We start from the raw sequence: 16,511 nt of genomic DNA, 5'->3' as shown, positions 1-16,511 counted from the left end.
ACTGTACTAGTATCTTCAATCATATCCTACTTGTGAAAGATGGTACAAGGTGTGTGTGTGTGTGTGTGTGTGTGTGTGTGTGTGTGTGTGTGTGTTTGGGTTAGGGGTGTTCAACATCAAGGTTATCAGTGCTCATATGCAGATCAATAGAAATGAAAGTGACTAAAATGTAGAAAATGCAATACAACTAAATGGCAAACTGAGATAGGACTGCACTCACTCTCTCCCAATCTCACCTATGATCCACAGAATCACATAAGCTCATGACATGGAAAACAATGCCACAAATTCTGAGATGTGTGAAAACTGTCAACTAAAATACAATTAAGGCTACAGAAAAAATAAAAGAGATTCAGAGCAATATGTGGCCCACTGATCGCTTACCAAAAACATGTATGAGCTAGCCACCCAGATAACACATTAAAAACAGCACCCTAAAATTTCGAGCTGCTGCCCTTTGGTCCAAAAATAAAACAGTCTAGTAAACTGTGGCAACCTGCAATCTGTAAGCCACAAACACAACACATTGGAGGGCCCTCTCACCAGATCAAAAAGCCCTGTGTCATAGAGCTGTGGCCTTATGTGAAGATGAGTAAGGTGGTTCTCATCAACCTGCATGGCCAGAAGGAGGTACACCATGGCCTCATTGTAGAGTTAATGGGACACAGCTTATCAACAGTCACTTCCAGTCTTCCCATAGTCACATGACTCTCTATCTCAAAAGTGAGGTAAGTGCAAGCAAGGGGACGGCACAACGAACTAATTGAGGATGTGAAATGACTCCTTGACTGCTATATTCACTATATCTGCTGGGTACAGTCATTGTAGAGAGTGACTCAGGGAATCAAAACAGACAAGGAATTCAGTACTCTAACCACACTGCTATTTGGGGAGCAAAATAACTGATGATGGTCAAAGTAGAGAGGGTATAAAATGTAGACTGGCAATGGCAAGGAAAGCGTTTCTGGAGAAGAAAAATTTGTTAACATCGACTACAGATTTAAATGTCAGGAAGTCGTTTCTGAAAGTATCTGTATGGAGCGCAGCCATGTATGGAAGTGAAACGTGGATGATAAATAGTTTAGACAAGAAGAGAATAGAAGCTTTCGAAATGTGGTGCTACAGAAGAATGCTGAAGATTAGATGGGTAGATCACATGACTAATGATGAGGTATTGAATAGAATAGGGGAGAAGAGGAGTTTGTGGCACAACTTGACTAGAAGAAGGGATCGGTTGGTAGGACATGTTCTGAGACATCGAGGGATCACCAATTTAGTATTGGAGGGCCATGTGGAGGGTAAAAATCGTAGAGGGAGACCAAGAGGTGAATACACTAAGCAGATTCAGAAGGATGTAGGCTGCAGTAGGTACTGGGAGATGAAGAAGCTTGCACAGGATGGAGTAGCATGGAGAGCTGCATCAAACCAGTCTCAGGACTGAAGACCACAACAACAACAACAACCACATCTCATCTGCTCCAGTGCCTGCAGAATTGCGTATAATTCTGTGTTGAAAACGTTAAAGCTTTGAGGCAGTCAGATCTTGAGAATACAATTGGGGAAAACAAGAAAGCAACCAATGGAGCCCCCTGTTTCGACCCATCCATAAATAAGCTACAGAGCTGTGGTATTCAGTTAAAATGTCATAAAACAATGTATAAAACATATGCAGGAGTGCAATCTCTCCTGTACTGCACTAAATCTAAAATCACTCTGGGCCTCTGTGGTGTTGGTGTTGTGATTGCTCCACAAAAAACTACTCCAGAACATGCTGCATGTAGATCCCAAACAGCTTTGTTGCTTCTGGAGGATTGGAGAAAAGGCTTTCCTGAGATGGATGAGCAACAGTATGGTGTGCAGGTGAATCGGAGCAGTGAGGAACTTACAAACCTGATGCACCATGAGAAGCTGCCACCAGCTGGGGAGTGATGGTTCCCCAGGCTCAGTAAACAGACTGGGTGGGGCTAGTCCTGTACGCACCGGTGAGCAACCTAATTCCCTCATGGTAGATAGCGTCAACAATCAGCAGATAAAAGGGCCTTGCTGATCTATATACTGTGCACCCATAGTCTAGCGGCTACCACATGAAAGACCAATAAAACTTCCCTGTCTGCTCCTCATGACCTAAGACTAGACACTTTAAGAGATTCAGGGCCTTCTGAGCTCTGGCTTTCATGTCTCTCACTGTTTGGAGACACCCCTGTTTCAGCACTGCTGTTACTGGGAAACAACTGTGTTTACCAGAAGTCCTCCTGATGGCCTCCCATATTTTTGTAGAAAATGTGGAATGGTTGATGAAGTCCAGGAATGCTTACTATGACCTTTTCTTCCTCTTGTTAATTACGCATCGAGCCTTGGCTTTTGTGACTCAAAAGCCTGTGAGGTTGTCTGCTTTTGGGAGATATTTAAACTGTCAGAGAGCCGCATGCTTGTCCCATCTTGTTGAACAGCACTCATCGGTCTACCCAGGTGAGCTGAGGACTTTGGATAGATAAGTCAGCAGCATGATGGATCACTTGTGTGATGTGGTCCACCCTTTTCTGGACACTCTCGTAATATTCAAACACAGCCAGGTGACTGAGTAGGATCCAGTTAGCCCACCTGACCATCCAAAGGTCATCAGTTGCTTCCCACTGAGTTGAGTCTGTAGGATCTGGAGAGCAGAAAGAGAAGTTGATGGCTGTGGACGACGCATTAGCAGCTGAGAAATGAGTGGTACCACCTGTGTAACTGACTGCACAGTTCCTGATATATTATGAAGTTCTCTAAGACTTGACTGCTAGGGCAAGTATAGTTCAAGCCCCAATATACATTATGGGCATTGAAATAACCAAGTAGAAGAAATGATTAAGGGAGCTGTTCTTTAAGATCTACGAGAGCCTCACTGTCTATCACAACCTGCAGAGGTAAGTACAATGAGCAGATAATGATGATCTGACCCACATGAACTGCAATGGCTATGGCTTGTAGGTCAGTAACCAAGGAGAGAGCAGAGGAGTGGTGCATGTCATTGACAAACACAGCAACCCCTCCCTTGGCCTGTTCCCCAGTCAGGTCATCCTTTCGATGGAAGCTACAGCCTCATAGTACAGGGGCATCAGACACTTTAAAATATGTTTCCTTCAAACACACACCCAAGGGACATTCCTGTGCTAGAGGTTCAGTCCTCCATACGTGTCCTGAACACACTTATGTTACACTGCAGTATGGGAGCCATTTATCATGGGGGATGCACTTTCACCCTGTCTTTCCACCAAGGAGGGGGCCCGTAATGGGTCGAGGCTTGGTGTTCGGAAGAGACGAGCTGCTGATTCTTTGCCTTTGATTTTTTGCCCTGGGAAGGCTTCGGAGCCACAACCATGGCTATGGTTAATGGCAGCACTGGACAGCGGACCAGACTGAACTGTCAAAGGGGCAGAAAACCCCAGAACAGCAGCAACCACAGATTTTTCTGATGTTCTGAGAGGAGGTATAGGCATGGGTATTAGTGCTGACAGTAGCAATCTCCATCTGTGTAGCAGAATCAATTTATGGACTGGCTGTTTTATAACAGAAGCAAACGAGGCAGTGAATGTGAGTGGCTGCATGGCCTTGCAGATCTTCCTGGCTTCACTATATGGGAGAAACTTTGTCGTTTTTATCCCTTGGATCTTCCTTTCTTTAAGGAAGACACTGCACCCCTATGCCATATCCTCAGAGCAGCAATTGACACACACTGGAGGAATGTCACAAGCTTTTCTTCCCTTACAACCAAGAGAATTGTGACCAAAGTGCTGGTATTTAAACAGTGCTTTGCATAGGGAAACCCGCACACCTAGGTGAAGGAAGCCAGAGTCAACAAGCTCTGAAGTTTCATGCTGTTAAATGTAAGTATAAGTGAGTCTGATTTGATCCAATCACCATCCACCTTTTTCAAGAGGTCTCTACTATCTTCGCAATCCCATCGGTCAACAAAAAGGGAAACAAGTTTAATCTTTTCGACTATCAACAATAAACTAAACATTAAAAACAGCTGAAAATGCAAACATACATCAGGAACATGTCTACCACCACAATTAAAAAATAGAATAAAGAAAATATTTGCAAATCAATTTATAAAGCCCATGAAATTAAAAAAAAATCCTATTACTTTTTTATCATGCCACATAATATATCTGTCCGCAGCTCGTGGTCTTGAGGTCATGTTCCCAGTGGGGTCAGGGAATTTTACCCGCCTCGAGATGACTGGGTGTTCGTGTTGTCCTCATCATTTCATCTTCATAAGGAAAGTGGCGAGGTCAGACTGAGCAAAGGTTGTGAGTTTGTACAGGCGCTGATAACCACACTGTTGAGCGTCCCTCAAATCAAACATCATCATAATCATCATATATACCTCAACATATGCCAACGATCTACTGTACAATCTGAAGAAATATCACAACTATCAAATGATGGGGACAGTGAACAGCAGACATGTACATAAGAAAAAAGAGCAGACAATGAGTAGTAGTCCCACAAGTCCTTCGAAAGAGCAAACACACTCACTCACTTACTCACTCTCCCTCCCTCCCCCTCTCTCTCTCTCTCTCTCTCTCTCTCTCTCTCTCTCTATCTCTCTCTCCCCCCCCCCCCCCCCACACACACACACAGACAGGGGGGGGTCTATTTTTCCCTAATGTTTCTTCCACCTGGCAATCTTTCTTACAATAATCCTCTTACATATGTATAAGACCAACCTTTTCATAAGACACAATGGCCTTCATCTGGATTCATCCATTAATATTTTTGTGTATAGGTGTGGAAAGTACTGATGGAATGAAGGTAATTTTGAGTCATTGAAAGACACCCACACAAGACTGAAAACTTATTAAAATCAGTTCTAAGATAGAGCAGCAGAAATAGTTTAGTATTCCAATGTTTCTCGACTGGCAGGGAACCCATATATCTGACGTGCCATGATAAGCTTCTGTCAGATGGTAAGAGCCCACCCAGAAGCTGTGAATGGGGCTTGTGCTGTGAGCAGTAGTAGTTATCTCTAATCTCCTCACTGTAAAAAGTGTTGACAATCTCAAAATACCAATGCCTGATAAAAAAAAAAAAAAGAGAAGCACCCAGAGGACACGGTCAGATGACAACATGAGAGCATGCATACCTGTCATCATGGAATGACCATGTCTGCCACTTCCGCAAGGTAGCATCATTTCATTGTGCTCCAAGCACATCATAACCCCCTCACTAGTTGAGCGTTACCTGACTGTAGCTAGAACATAGCCCCCTCACATCTGGGCCTGCCATCGGAGAACTCCCTGCAACATTCTGTGTCATCCTCCATTGCTGGTCAGAGACTAGCAGCAGCCGGACTAGGGCCTAGGCTGGCATCCATTAATTGTTGTGTACACATGTGACTCTCACAACTAGAAAAATCCATGATGAACCGAGTATGGAAAGTCCTGATGGACTGTAAACAATGAGGAGTGAAGGTAACAACTCATCAAATAGTTCGAGTCATTGACACACACACACACACACACACACACACACCTCCCGCCTCAGCGCACACATAAACATGTGTATCAACTATTTAACACCTCTCTGTTAATCGCTTAGTTGTTACCTTTATTCCAAAATTATTTAAAATCTAAGATGAATTACATAGCTCTTCTTTGAACCTCCATGTTATGTGTTATTAATTCAGTTGGATGTGGTTCCTAACCTTAAAAAACATACAAAAGAATGGGTAAGATGAGAGATACAAAAACATCAACTTTGCACGAGAGTTACATAACCGTTCCAATGCAGCAACCTATATACTTTAGAAATAATTACTGTTTTAGTCTATAGTTGCAATTCCTTTTTGATTTATTTTGTCTACTGGCTACCAGTTTCAGTACGCAGTACCATTCTCAGGTACTCAGGCTCCCTGGCACATAGTTGTGATGCTCACTTCCCAAGCAACTGTGCAAAGAAAATGTGGCTATAGGCTAAAGCATAACTCTGGAGCCTGCAATTTGATGAATGTTCACAAATGAGTCATACTAAATTTACATAGCCTTTAAAGTGCTATAGTTACTTCCTTCGCTTTTTGTAATATATTCCAGGAAAACAGGTTTAAAGTCTTTTATGGGTGAGAGGAGAGTTTGGTTTCTTCTTTTAACTTTATCTAACATTATGAATTATTCAGCAATAAAATTATTCTTTATTCTTGATTAAAATGTTTTATTTCATAATAAAAGTAATCAAGCATCACACTACATCTTTCTTCATAGTATTTATATTTGGCCCTTATTCAACCAAGAAACGAACACTGAGGGGAAAAATCTAAGAAGAAACAAATAATGATACTACACATCCAAAGTTATCCTTTCCTTGCACAAAGCTAATGGCTGCACACACAATGTGAACTTAGCTAGCTTTACTGAGTGACAGCAAAGGAGGATTCCTCCATTTGGAGGACACTCAAAGCCATTAAAGCATACTCATACATGTATGTGTGCACAAAACTTCTCATCATCAGCACTTTATAGAACATACACGTGTATATTCACAAAATTGGCTCAAGTGTCCTGGCGAAATTCAGGGTTTGACAACCTACCTTTTTTGTTACCATTTTCACATGCTTACAACTGCCTTTATGTGCTTACTATCTTTTTGTTGGGTGTTACTTTTAAGTATCATTACAATTACAATTTAAATTACTACAGATGTGAAAATGTAGGTATTTCACTGCAGTGCTGACATTTACCACAGATTGTGCAATGAAAATAATTAAGATATATTTGGCTGTTCTTGTGTATCATTACACTTGCTTGAATTGAGTCAGCCCCTAGTCTTTATGTGAAGTAGTAAATTATCTAGCATTTTGCAATAATTTTCTGTGATTATCATCTCTCTGAATGTAACGATGTTATCTCTGAATAACATCATAAACACCATGAATATTTAGGGCCTAGCAGAGAACTTACAGAATTCAAAAAATTTTGTAACCTTGATGTAGGGCAGTCATTATAAATGAGTTTATGTATCAAAAACACAATACATATTTATAAAGGACCTAGTAAGGTTTCATGGATCATAATATATATTAATTTGAAATTGTAAATTTCCTTTATAGTTTGAATACTGTCTGCTACATAATCATTGACTATTGTTTACCTGACGATGTATCGGACGAACTGCTTTCTGAGGAATCTGATGTGCTTGAACTGCTATCAGAGGAACTGAGTGCCTTCATCAAAGCAGGTAGCATGGAAACTTTTGGTTGAGATTTTAGATGTTCCCGCAGCTCATCTCTGCAGGAAGAAGAAAAACTGTAATCCCACAGCCCACACATCAGAGACTGATTAAAATAATTAAATGGTACACTTACGTTAGGCCACCCAAACCAATCGAGGTGAAGAAATTTATTGCAAACCTCGTGTTTTTTGGATTATCACGAGGAAATAATCCATCAAAAGCTATCTGCATTGTGCTGAAAATAAAGAACCGCAAGTCTTAAAACACACAACCACCAAAAAAATTTTAATGATTGACAAACTGTAACAGATGTCATCAAATATTACCTATCTCTCTGTCTCATTAAATGTTTTACATTTCAAGATCTTGCAGTCTGTTGGTGCACTAACTGGTATTTTATTTCTTTAATGCTCAAAATTACCCTTCGTTTAGTGCTCAAAATATAATCTATTAAATTATTTAGTCACAATATGCTAAAAACAAACTAATTTTTCATTATGAAACAATGACAAAGTCAACAAAGGAAATGTAAAAAGTGACAAGCAAATTTCTTTGCTGTGATTCAGTGATTTATGTGGCACCCAACAACTGATTTAATGGAGATTCAGGATGTGAGACCATAAATTGTAACATTCCAACCCATAATGTTACATATCAACTGGAAGGATCAAAGTGTTACTTACAACTGAACTACTGAAAAAATTAAATGAAATACTCGGTCAACTTTCATACGTAACTTCAAATAATTGATCTCTAGTAATCAAATGTAAAAATGTCACCTATAAGAAGTATTGCAGTAAGATTTTGAAATATATATTGTGTTTGAATGTTACGAATTATCTCAAAGAAAGAAATCTATTGACACAGCCAGCATGAATTCCTAATTCCAAAAACATCGTTGATGTGCAACACAACTAGCTCTTTATTTCTTCTGGCAGGAATCTCAACTTGATTCCATTTTTCTAGATTTCCAGAGGGCTTTTGATACCATTCTTCACCGGCGGCTTCTAATTAAATTGTGTTCCTATGGAGTACTGTCTCAGTCATGCAACTGCATTTGTGACTTCCTGTCAAAAAGGTCACAGATCGCAGTAACTGACCGAAGGTCATAGAGAAAAAAAGAAGTTTATCCGGCATTCCCCAAGTAAGTGTTATAAGCTCTCTCCTGTTCATGATTTATATAAATGATTTAGGAGTCAATCTGAGCAACCCTCTTATACTGTTTGCAGATGTGTTCTGTCATTTACTATAAAGAAGTCTTCAGCTGATCAAAACAGTTTACAAAATGATACATATGCGAAGTGTGATAACTGACTCTAAAATAATGGAAATTGTGAGGTCTTCCACATGAGTACTAAAAGGAGTCCATTAAATTTTGGTTACAGGGTACATCATACACATCTAAAGGCTGTCAATTCAACTGAACACCTAAGGATTACAATTCTGAACAACTTACATCAGAACAAGATTACGAAAAGGAAAGTTGTTACCATATACAGGAGATACTGAGTCACAGATAGGCACAACAAAAAAGACTGTTCCAAATAAAGCTTTCAGTCTGCAAAGCCTTCATCAAAAATAGACCCCACACACACACACACACACACACACACACACACACACACACACACACACACACACACACATGACTGCATCTAAGGCAACTGTAGCCACACTGAAGGCCTTACAGGCCGAAAGCTTTATTGGGAACAATCTTCTTGTTGTGCCTATCTGCGCCTCAGCATCTCCACTATATGGTGAGTAGCAACTTTCCTTTTCATAATATAGTTACATTCCATCCAGGATTTTCCATTGTTTCTCATCGGAACAAATGCATTTTTCGTTGCAGTGAGATCTTTTCATGAACTTTCAATCACCAACTTCCTCTTCTGAATGCAAAAACATCTTGTTGATGCCAAACTACTTAAGGAAAATCAAACATCGTAATAAAATAAGAGAAATCAAAGCCTGCATAGAAAGATTCAAGTGTTAGTTTTTACCATTCGCTGTTTAAGAATGGAGTGGTAGAGAAATAGTGTGAAAATGGTTCAACAAACCCTCTGCCAGGCATATAAGTACGAATTGCAAAGTTTCCATGTAGATGTAGATGTCATATCCCCTCCCACACTACGCCATCACTACACTACCGGCTTAATGTTACAACATAGTTATCAAGGTAGTTGAGTCAAATGAAGCAATAAATCTTTTTTGATAGAAGGAGCTGTGGCCTCAACCCATATTTCCCTATATATAGATACTAAAAATTAAACTTCCATTAAGTGATTCTTGTTATTGAAGGCCTAAAGAAAGTAACATTAACGATTTTGTTACATTATATGTCCATAACTAGTGCTGGCAAAGTGGTTTGCATACAATAATGAGAGCTCAGAAACATACTAATAGGATTTAACAATTTTCCTCTCAATATGACATTTGGGAGATAACACTCTTGTCCTTCTGCTCCATCACATTTCCTCTTACTTTACTTTCCTCAAAAATCTGAATAATACATACTACATACAAAAACATAGGAATTTAAGGAGATGGGACCTGGATAAATTGAAAGAACCAGAGGTTGTAGAGAGTTTCAGGGAGAGCATAAGGGAACAATTGACAGAAATGGGGGAAGGAAATACAGTAGAAGAAGAATGGGTAGCTTTGAGGAATGAAATAGTGAAAGCAGCAGAGGATCAAGTAGATAAAAAGATGAGGGCTAGTAGAAATCCTTGGGTAACAGAAGAAATACTGAATTTAATTGATGAAAGGAGAAAATATAAAAATGCAGTAAATGAAGCAGGCAAAAAGGAATACAATCGTCTCAAAAATGAGATTGACAGGAAGTGCAAAATGGTTACCAGGGATGGCTAGAGGACAAATGTAAGGATGTAGAGGCATATCTCACTAGGGGTCAGATAGATACTGCCTACAGGAAAATTAAAGAGACCTTTGGAAAAAAGAGAGGCACTTGTATGAATATCAAGAGCTCAGATGGAAACCCTGTTCTAACCAAAGAAGGGAAAGCAGAAAGGTGGAAGGAGTATATAGAGGGTCTATACAAGGGTGATGTACTTGAGGGCAATATTTTGGAAATGAAAGAGGATGCAGATGAAGATGAAATGGGAGATAAGATACTGCGTGAAGAGTTTGACAGAGCACTGAAAGACCTGAGTCGAAACAAAGCCCCAGGAGTAGACAACATTCCATTAGAGCTACTGACAGCCTTGGGAGAGCCAGTAAGTCACAGCTGCAAAATACTAAGGAGAATTCTTTACAGACGAATGGAAAAACTGGTAGAAGCCGACCTCGGGAAAGATCAGTTCGGATTCCGTAGAAATATCGGAACATGTGAGGCAATACTGACCCTACAATTTATCTTAGAAGCTAGATTAAGGAAAGGCAATCCTACATTTCTAGCATTTGTAGACTTAGAGAAAGCTTTTGACAATGTTGACTGGAATACTCTCTTTCAAATTCTGAAGGTGGCAAGGGTCAAATACAGGGAGCGAAAGGCTATTTATAATTTGTACAGAAACCAGATGGCAGTTATAAGAGTCGAGGGACATGAAAGGGAAGCAGTGGTTGGGAAGGGAATGAGACAGGGTTGTAGCCTCTCCCCGATGTTATTCAATCTGTATATTGAGCAAGCAGTAAAGGAAACAAAAGAAAAATTCGGAGTAGGTATTAAAATCCATGGAGAAGAAATAAAAACTTTGAGGTTTGCCGATGACATTGTAATTCTGTCAGAGACAGCAAAGGACTTGGAAGAGCAGTTGAAGGGAATGGATAGTGTCTTGAAAGGAGGATACAAGATGAATATCAACAAAAGCAAAACGAGGATAATGGAATGTAGTCGAATTAAGTCAGGTGATGCTGAGGGAATTAGATTAGGAAATGAGACACTTAAAGTAGTAAAGGAGTTTTCCTATTTGGGGAGCAAAATAACTGATGATGGTCGAAGTAGAGAGGATATAAAATGTAGACTGGCAATGGCAAGGAAAGCGTTTCTGAAGAAGAGATATTTGTTTCTGAAAGTATTTGTATGGAGTGTAGCCATGTATGAAAGTGAAACATGGATGATAAATATTTTGGACAAGAAGAGAATAGAATCTTTCAAAATGTGGTGCTACAGAAGAATGCTGAAGATTAGATGGGTAGATCACATAACTAATGAGGGAGTGTTGAATAGGATTGGGGAGAAGAGAAGTTTGTGGCACAACTTGACTAGAAGAAGGGATCGGTTGGTAGGACATGTTCTGAGGCATCAAGGGATCACCAGTTTAGTATTGGAGGGCATTGTGGAGGGTAAAAATCGTAGAGGGAGACCAAGAGATGAATACACTAAGCAGATTCAGAAGGATGTAGGTTGCAGTAGGTACTGGGAGATGAAGAAGCTTGCACAGGATAGAGTAGCATGGAGAGCTGCATCAAACCAGTCTCAGGACTGAAGACAACAACAACAACATACATATGTTGTGAACTATTTACTTTTAGTCCATTCAGATAACTGCAGTTATCAATGTTCCTAATGTGCAATGAACCCTTCATGCATAGAATCTTTTACTGATGAACATGTTCCCATTCTTTGAGAATGTCTTGTATTTCTAGCAATTATACCAAAAAATGTGTGGCAGGACAGTCCTGCTGTGTATCCACTAGGCTCCTGGATGACTTTTCCAACTTAATCCCAGAATTCAACTCTTTGCTCTCTTTTGTGAGGTGAAGAAATTACTGATTCTGGAAGCAGAATTTTCTATAGTCCGTCTATTAAATTTGTTCATAAAACATACTTTGTGAAACAGTATGGTTTACACAGCTATTTTTCAAAAGGAGTCATGTTGTGTATGTTTGATTCAAACTGTTAAACTAAAATATCATGATGTAATGAAGGTTTTTTGTTTTCTATGGTTCAGTGCCAATGAGAATTCATACATCATTGATGAAAGTTTAAAGGAATCTGCTTCTCCATGTGGCCATACATCTGTAGGGTATTATCCAAATGAAGGCTTCAATAAGTTTTTACAAGAGTTGAAAAACTATATTTCTTCTCATAGCTTACTCCTTCTATTCCCTGTAGAGCAAAATCAATTTCATTGTGTTATAGGGATGTAATTCACTGCAATGAATGGAATAGGACAGCTTCCTTCTATTATTACAATTGAAGCTCATTGGTGCAGATACAGAAGTGCAAAAGATAGCCATGTAAGATTTTGGTTTCTCAACTTACTACAGGAAAATGCTAATTTGTTTTATACTAATACACCATGGCACACGGCTTACTCTTTCTTGCCTGTCATTAAGAGCTGTTATATACATTTGTTGTTTTGTGTTCATTATTATTCTTATTGTTTTCAGAATCATTTTCTATTTTATTTATGTTTTTAAAATCTGATTTGGTTAATGTGAAAAACACATAGTTGCACAGTGATTTGGAGCCCATGTTAAAATGTAGGACCCTTTACAATTGGCTGTGTAAGTCAGTTCAAAGATTTGAAGAAGGTAATGGCATAAAACCTCCAATGAACAATGTCTAGCAAATCACTGTGGTGTTCAAATCACTTTGTGTATTCTATAACATAACATCATTTGAAAAATATGATCAGTGATCAAATGTACATGAAACAGCAGATGATACAGATATATCTGAGGAAAGAGAAAATTCTTCTTGTTAACTGCCTTGTAAAGGATAACACTAATGTAAATGCCGATCAGGTCTTCTGGATGAACTGTATGAAAAATGCGCAAGGAAGTCTGGATTCCAAAATAAAGACAATATCTTTCACTAAAGCAAATGTACTTTGATCATGGGATAATTAAGAAATTTTTAGTGTGAATTGTTAGAACATCCATCCTCCTTATACAATGCAGGCATTTGATGCCTTTGACATCTTGTCGCCTTTGGAAGTGGAGAAGGGCAAGGCACCACCAACCTCTTCAACACTACCAGACATGTAGATGCCTCCCCCTGATTCGATATCATTATCTTCATTTGTATTCTCAATATTTTCAGCCATACCGACTGACTCTGTTGGGGTAGGGGTGTCTTGTATCTTACCCAGATAACGACCCCGATTCCATCACAGAAGATATCGATGTTATCGAGTCAAAGAGGTTGTAGGGCCCAGCAGTTCAGGATGGATGGTGTTTCATGCAAATCACCATATCCTACCACCTAAATGCCAAACTACTTTCATAAGCAGCAGGCAGGAGTTCCACAGTCATATCATTTGCTAAATGAAGACTATAAAAAATCATCCTGGCAACACACTGTTGGAACCAAGCTGCCTGCTACTGGATCAGACAATGCATTGCTATATGGACTATTTATTGCTGCACTGATAATTACTTTGCAGGGACTTATGGACTTTCTGCCATGAATCAGAGGCTCAGACAGTTTTGCGACCGTGTTGGCTGCAGATTCCTTGACTTGCACCATAGGGTGGTGGGGTTTCGGGTTCCGCTGAATAGGTCAGGAGTTCACTACACTCAGCTGGCGGCTACACAGGTAGCGGAGGCTGTGTGGTGTGGACTGGGCGGTTTTTTAGGTTAGAAGGCCTCTGGAAAGTACGGGGTGGGCTGCAATCTCAAAGGGAGCATGACAAATACAGGACGTGCTTGGATCAAGGAACAGTCGGAATTGTAGTTGTAAATTGTTGTAGTTGTGCTGGGAAAGTCCCTGAGCTACAAGTGCTAATAGAAAGCATAGAAGCTGAAATCGTTATAGGTACAGAAAGCTGGCTAAAGCCTGAAATAAGTTCTGCAGAAATTTTTACGAAGTCTCAGACGATTTTCAGGAAAGACAGATTAGGCAGAATTGGTGGTGGAGTGTTTGTGTCTGTCAGTAGTGGTTTATCTTGTAGTGAAGTCGAAGTAGATACTCCGTGCGAATTGGTATGGGTGGAGGTTATACTTAACAGCCGAACTAAGTTAATAATTGGCTCCTTCTACCGACCCCCAGACTCCGATGATATAGTTGCTGAACAGTTCAGAGAAAATTTGAGTCTTGTAACAAATAAATACCCCACTCATACGGTTATAGTTGGTGGGGACTTCAACCTTCCCTCGATATGTTGACAAAAATACTTATTCAAAACCGGTGGTAGGCAGAAAACATCTTCCGAGATTGTCCTAAATGCTTTCTCCAAAAATTATTTCGAGCAGTTAGTCCACGAACCCACGCGAATTGTAAATGGTTGCGAAAACACACCTGACCTCTTAGCCACAAACAATCCAGAGCTAATAGAGAGCATCATGACTGATACAGGGATTAGTGATCACAAAGTCGTTGTAGCTAGGCTCAATGCCGTTTCTTCCAAATCCACCAGAAACAAACGCAAAATAATTTTATTTAAAAAAGCAGATAAAGTGTCACCAGAAGCCTTCCTAAGAGACAATCTCCATTCCTTCCGAACTGACTATGAAAATGTAGACGAGATGTGGCTCAAATTCAAAGATATAGTAGCAACAGCAATTGAGAGATTCATACCTCATAAATCGGTAAGAGATGGAACTGGTCCCCCATGGTACACAAAACAGGTCCGAATGCTGTTGCAGAGGCAACGGAAAAAGCATGCGAAGTTCAGAAGAACACAAAATCCCGAAGATTGGCTAAAATTTGCAGACGTGCGAAATTTGGCACGAACTTCAATGCGAGATGCCTTTAATAGGTTCCACAATGAAACATTGTCTCGAAATTTGGTAGAAAATCCGAAGAAATTCTGGTCATATGTAAAGTACACAAGCGGCAAGACGCAGTCAATACCTTCGCTGCGCAGTGCCGATGGTACTGTTACCGACGACTGTGCCACTAAAGCGGAGTTATTAAACGCAGTTTTCCGAAATTCCTTCACCAGGGAAGACGAATGGAATATTCCAGAATTTGAAACACGAACAGCTGCTAGCATGAGTTTCTTAGAAGTAGATACCTTAGGGGCTGCGAAGCAACACAAATCGCTTGATACGGGCAAGTCTTCAGGTCCGGATTGTATACCGATTAGGTTCCTTTCAGATTACGCTGATACAATAGCTCCCTACTTAGCAATAATATACAACTGCTCGCTCACCGATAGATCTGTACCTACAGATTGGAAAATTGCGCAGGTCGCACCAGTGTTTAAGAAGGGTAGTAGGAGTAATCCATCGAACTACAGACCTATATCATTGACATCGGTTTGCAGTTGGGTTTTGGAGCATATACTGTATTCAAACATTATGAATCACCTCGAAGGGAACGATCTACTCATACATAATCAGCATGGTTTCAGAAAACATCGTTCTTGTGCAACGCAGCTAGCTCTTTATTTGCACGAAGTAATGGCTGCTATCAACAGGGGATCTCAGGTTGATTCCGTATTTCTGGATTTTCGGAAAGCTCTTGACACCGTTCCTCACAAGCGGCTTCTAATCAAGCTGCAGGCCTATGGGGTATCGTCACAGTTGTGCAACTGGATTCGTGATTTCCTGTCAGGAAGGTCGCAGTTCGTAGTAATAGACGGCAAATCATCGAGTAAAACTGAAGTGATATCAGGTGTTCCCCTGGGAAGCGTCCTGGGACCTCTGCTGTTCCTGATCTATATAAATGACCTGGGTGACAATCTGAGCAGTTCTCTTAGGTTATTTGCAGATGATGCTGTAATTTACTGTCTAGTAAGGTCATCCGAAGACCAGTATCAGTTGCAAAGTGATTTAGAAAAGATTGCTGTATGGTGTGGCAGGTGGCAGTTGACGCTAAATAACGGAAAGTGTGAGATGATTCACACGAGTTCCAAAAGAAATCCGTTGGAATTCGATTACTCAATAAATAGTACAATACTCAAGGCTGTCAATTCCACTAAGTACCTGGGTATTAAAATTACGAACAACTTCAGTTGGAAAGACCACATAGATAATATTGTGGTGCAGGCGAGCCAAAGGTTGCGTTTCACTGGCAGGACACTTAGAAGATGCAGCAAGTCCACTAAAGAGACAGCTTACACCACACTCGTTCGTCCTCTGTTAGAATATTGCTGCGCGGTGTGGGATCCTTACCAGGTGGGATTGACGGAGGACATCGAAAGGGTGCAAAAAAGGGCAGCTTGTTTTGTATTATCACATAATAGGGGAGAGAGTGTGGCAGATATGATGAGTTGGGATGGAAGTCATTAAAGCAAAGACGTTTTTCGTCGCGGCGAGATCTATTTACGAAATTTCAGTCGCCAACTTTCTCTTCCGAATGCGAAAAATTTTTGTTGAGCCCAACCTACATAGGTAGGAATGATCATCATCAAACTAAAATATGAGAAATCAGAGCTCGAACAGAAAGG

The 16,511-nt window shown here is 40.2% G+C and overlaps 1 protein-coding gene across 1 annotated transcript in view; it reads right to left on the bottom strand.

Moving 5' to 3' along the window:
* LOC124804238 (pre-mRNA-splicing factor CWC22 homolog) overlaps window positions 1-16,511 on the bottom strand; it is a 141,071-nt gene that overhangs the window by 13,671 nt on the left and 110,889 nt on the right. Inside the window, exons 8-9 of the mRNA XM_047264737.1 lie at window positions 7,346-7,447; window positions 7,132-7,268 (exon numbers count right to left, since the gene is read on the bottom strand). Of these exons, the coding sequence (XP_047120693.1) occupies window positions 7,132-7,268; window positions 7,346-7,447 (239 nt within the window). The remainder of the gene's footprint in view (window positions 1-7,131; window positions 7,269-7,345; window positions 7,448-16,511) is intronic.

This window comes from Schistocerca piceifrons, chromosome 1, assembly GCF_021461385.2.
Source record: "Schistocerca piceifrons isolate TAMUIC-IGC-003096 chromosome 1, iqSchPice1.1, whole genome shotgun sequence".
Lineage (NCBI taxonomy): Eukaryota > Metazoa > Arthropoda > Insecta > Orthoptera > Acrididae > Schistocerca > Schistocerca piceifrons.
This window is presented reverse-complemented; position numbering and strand designations above follow the sequence as displayed.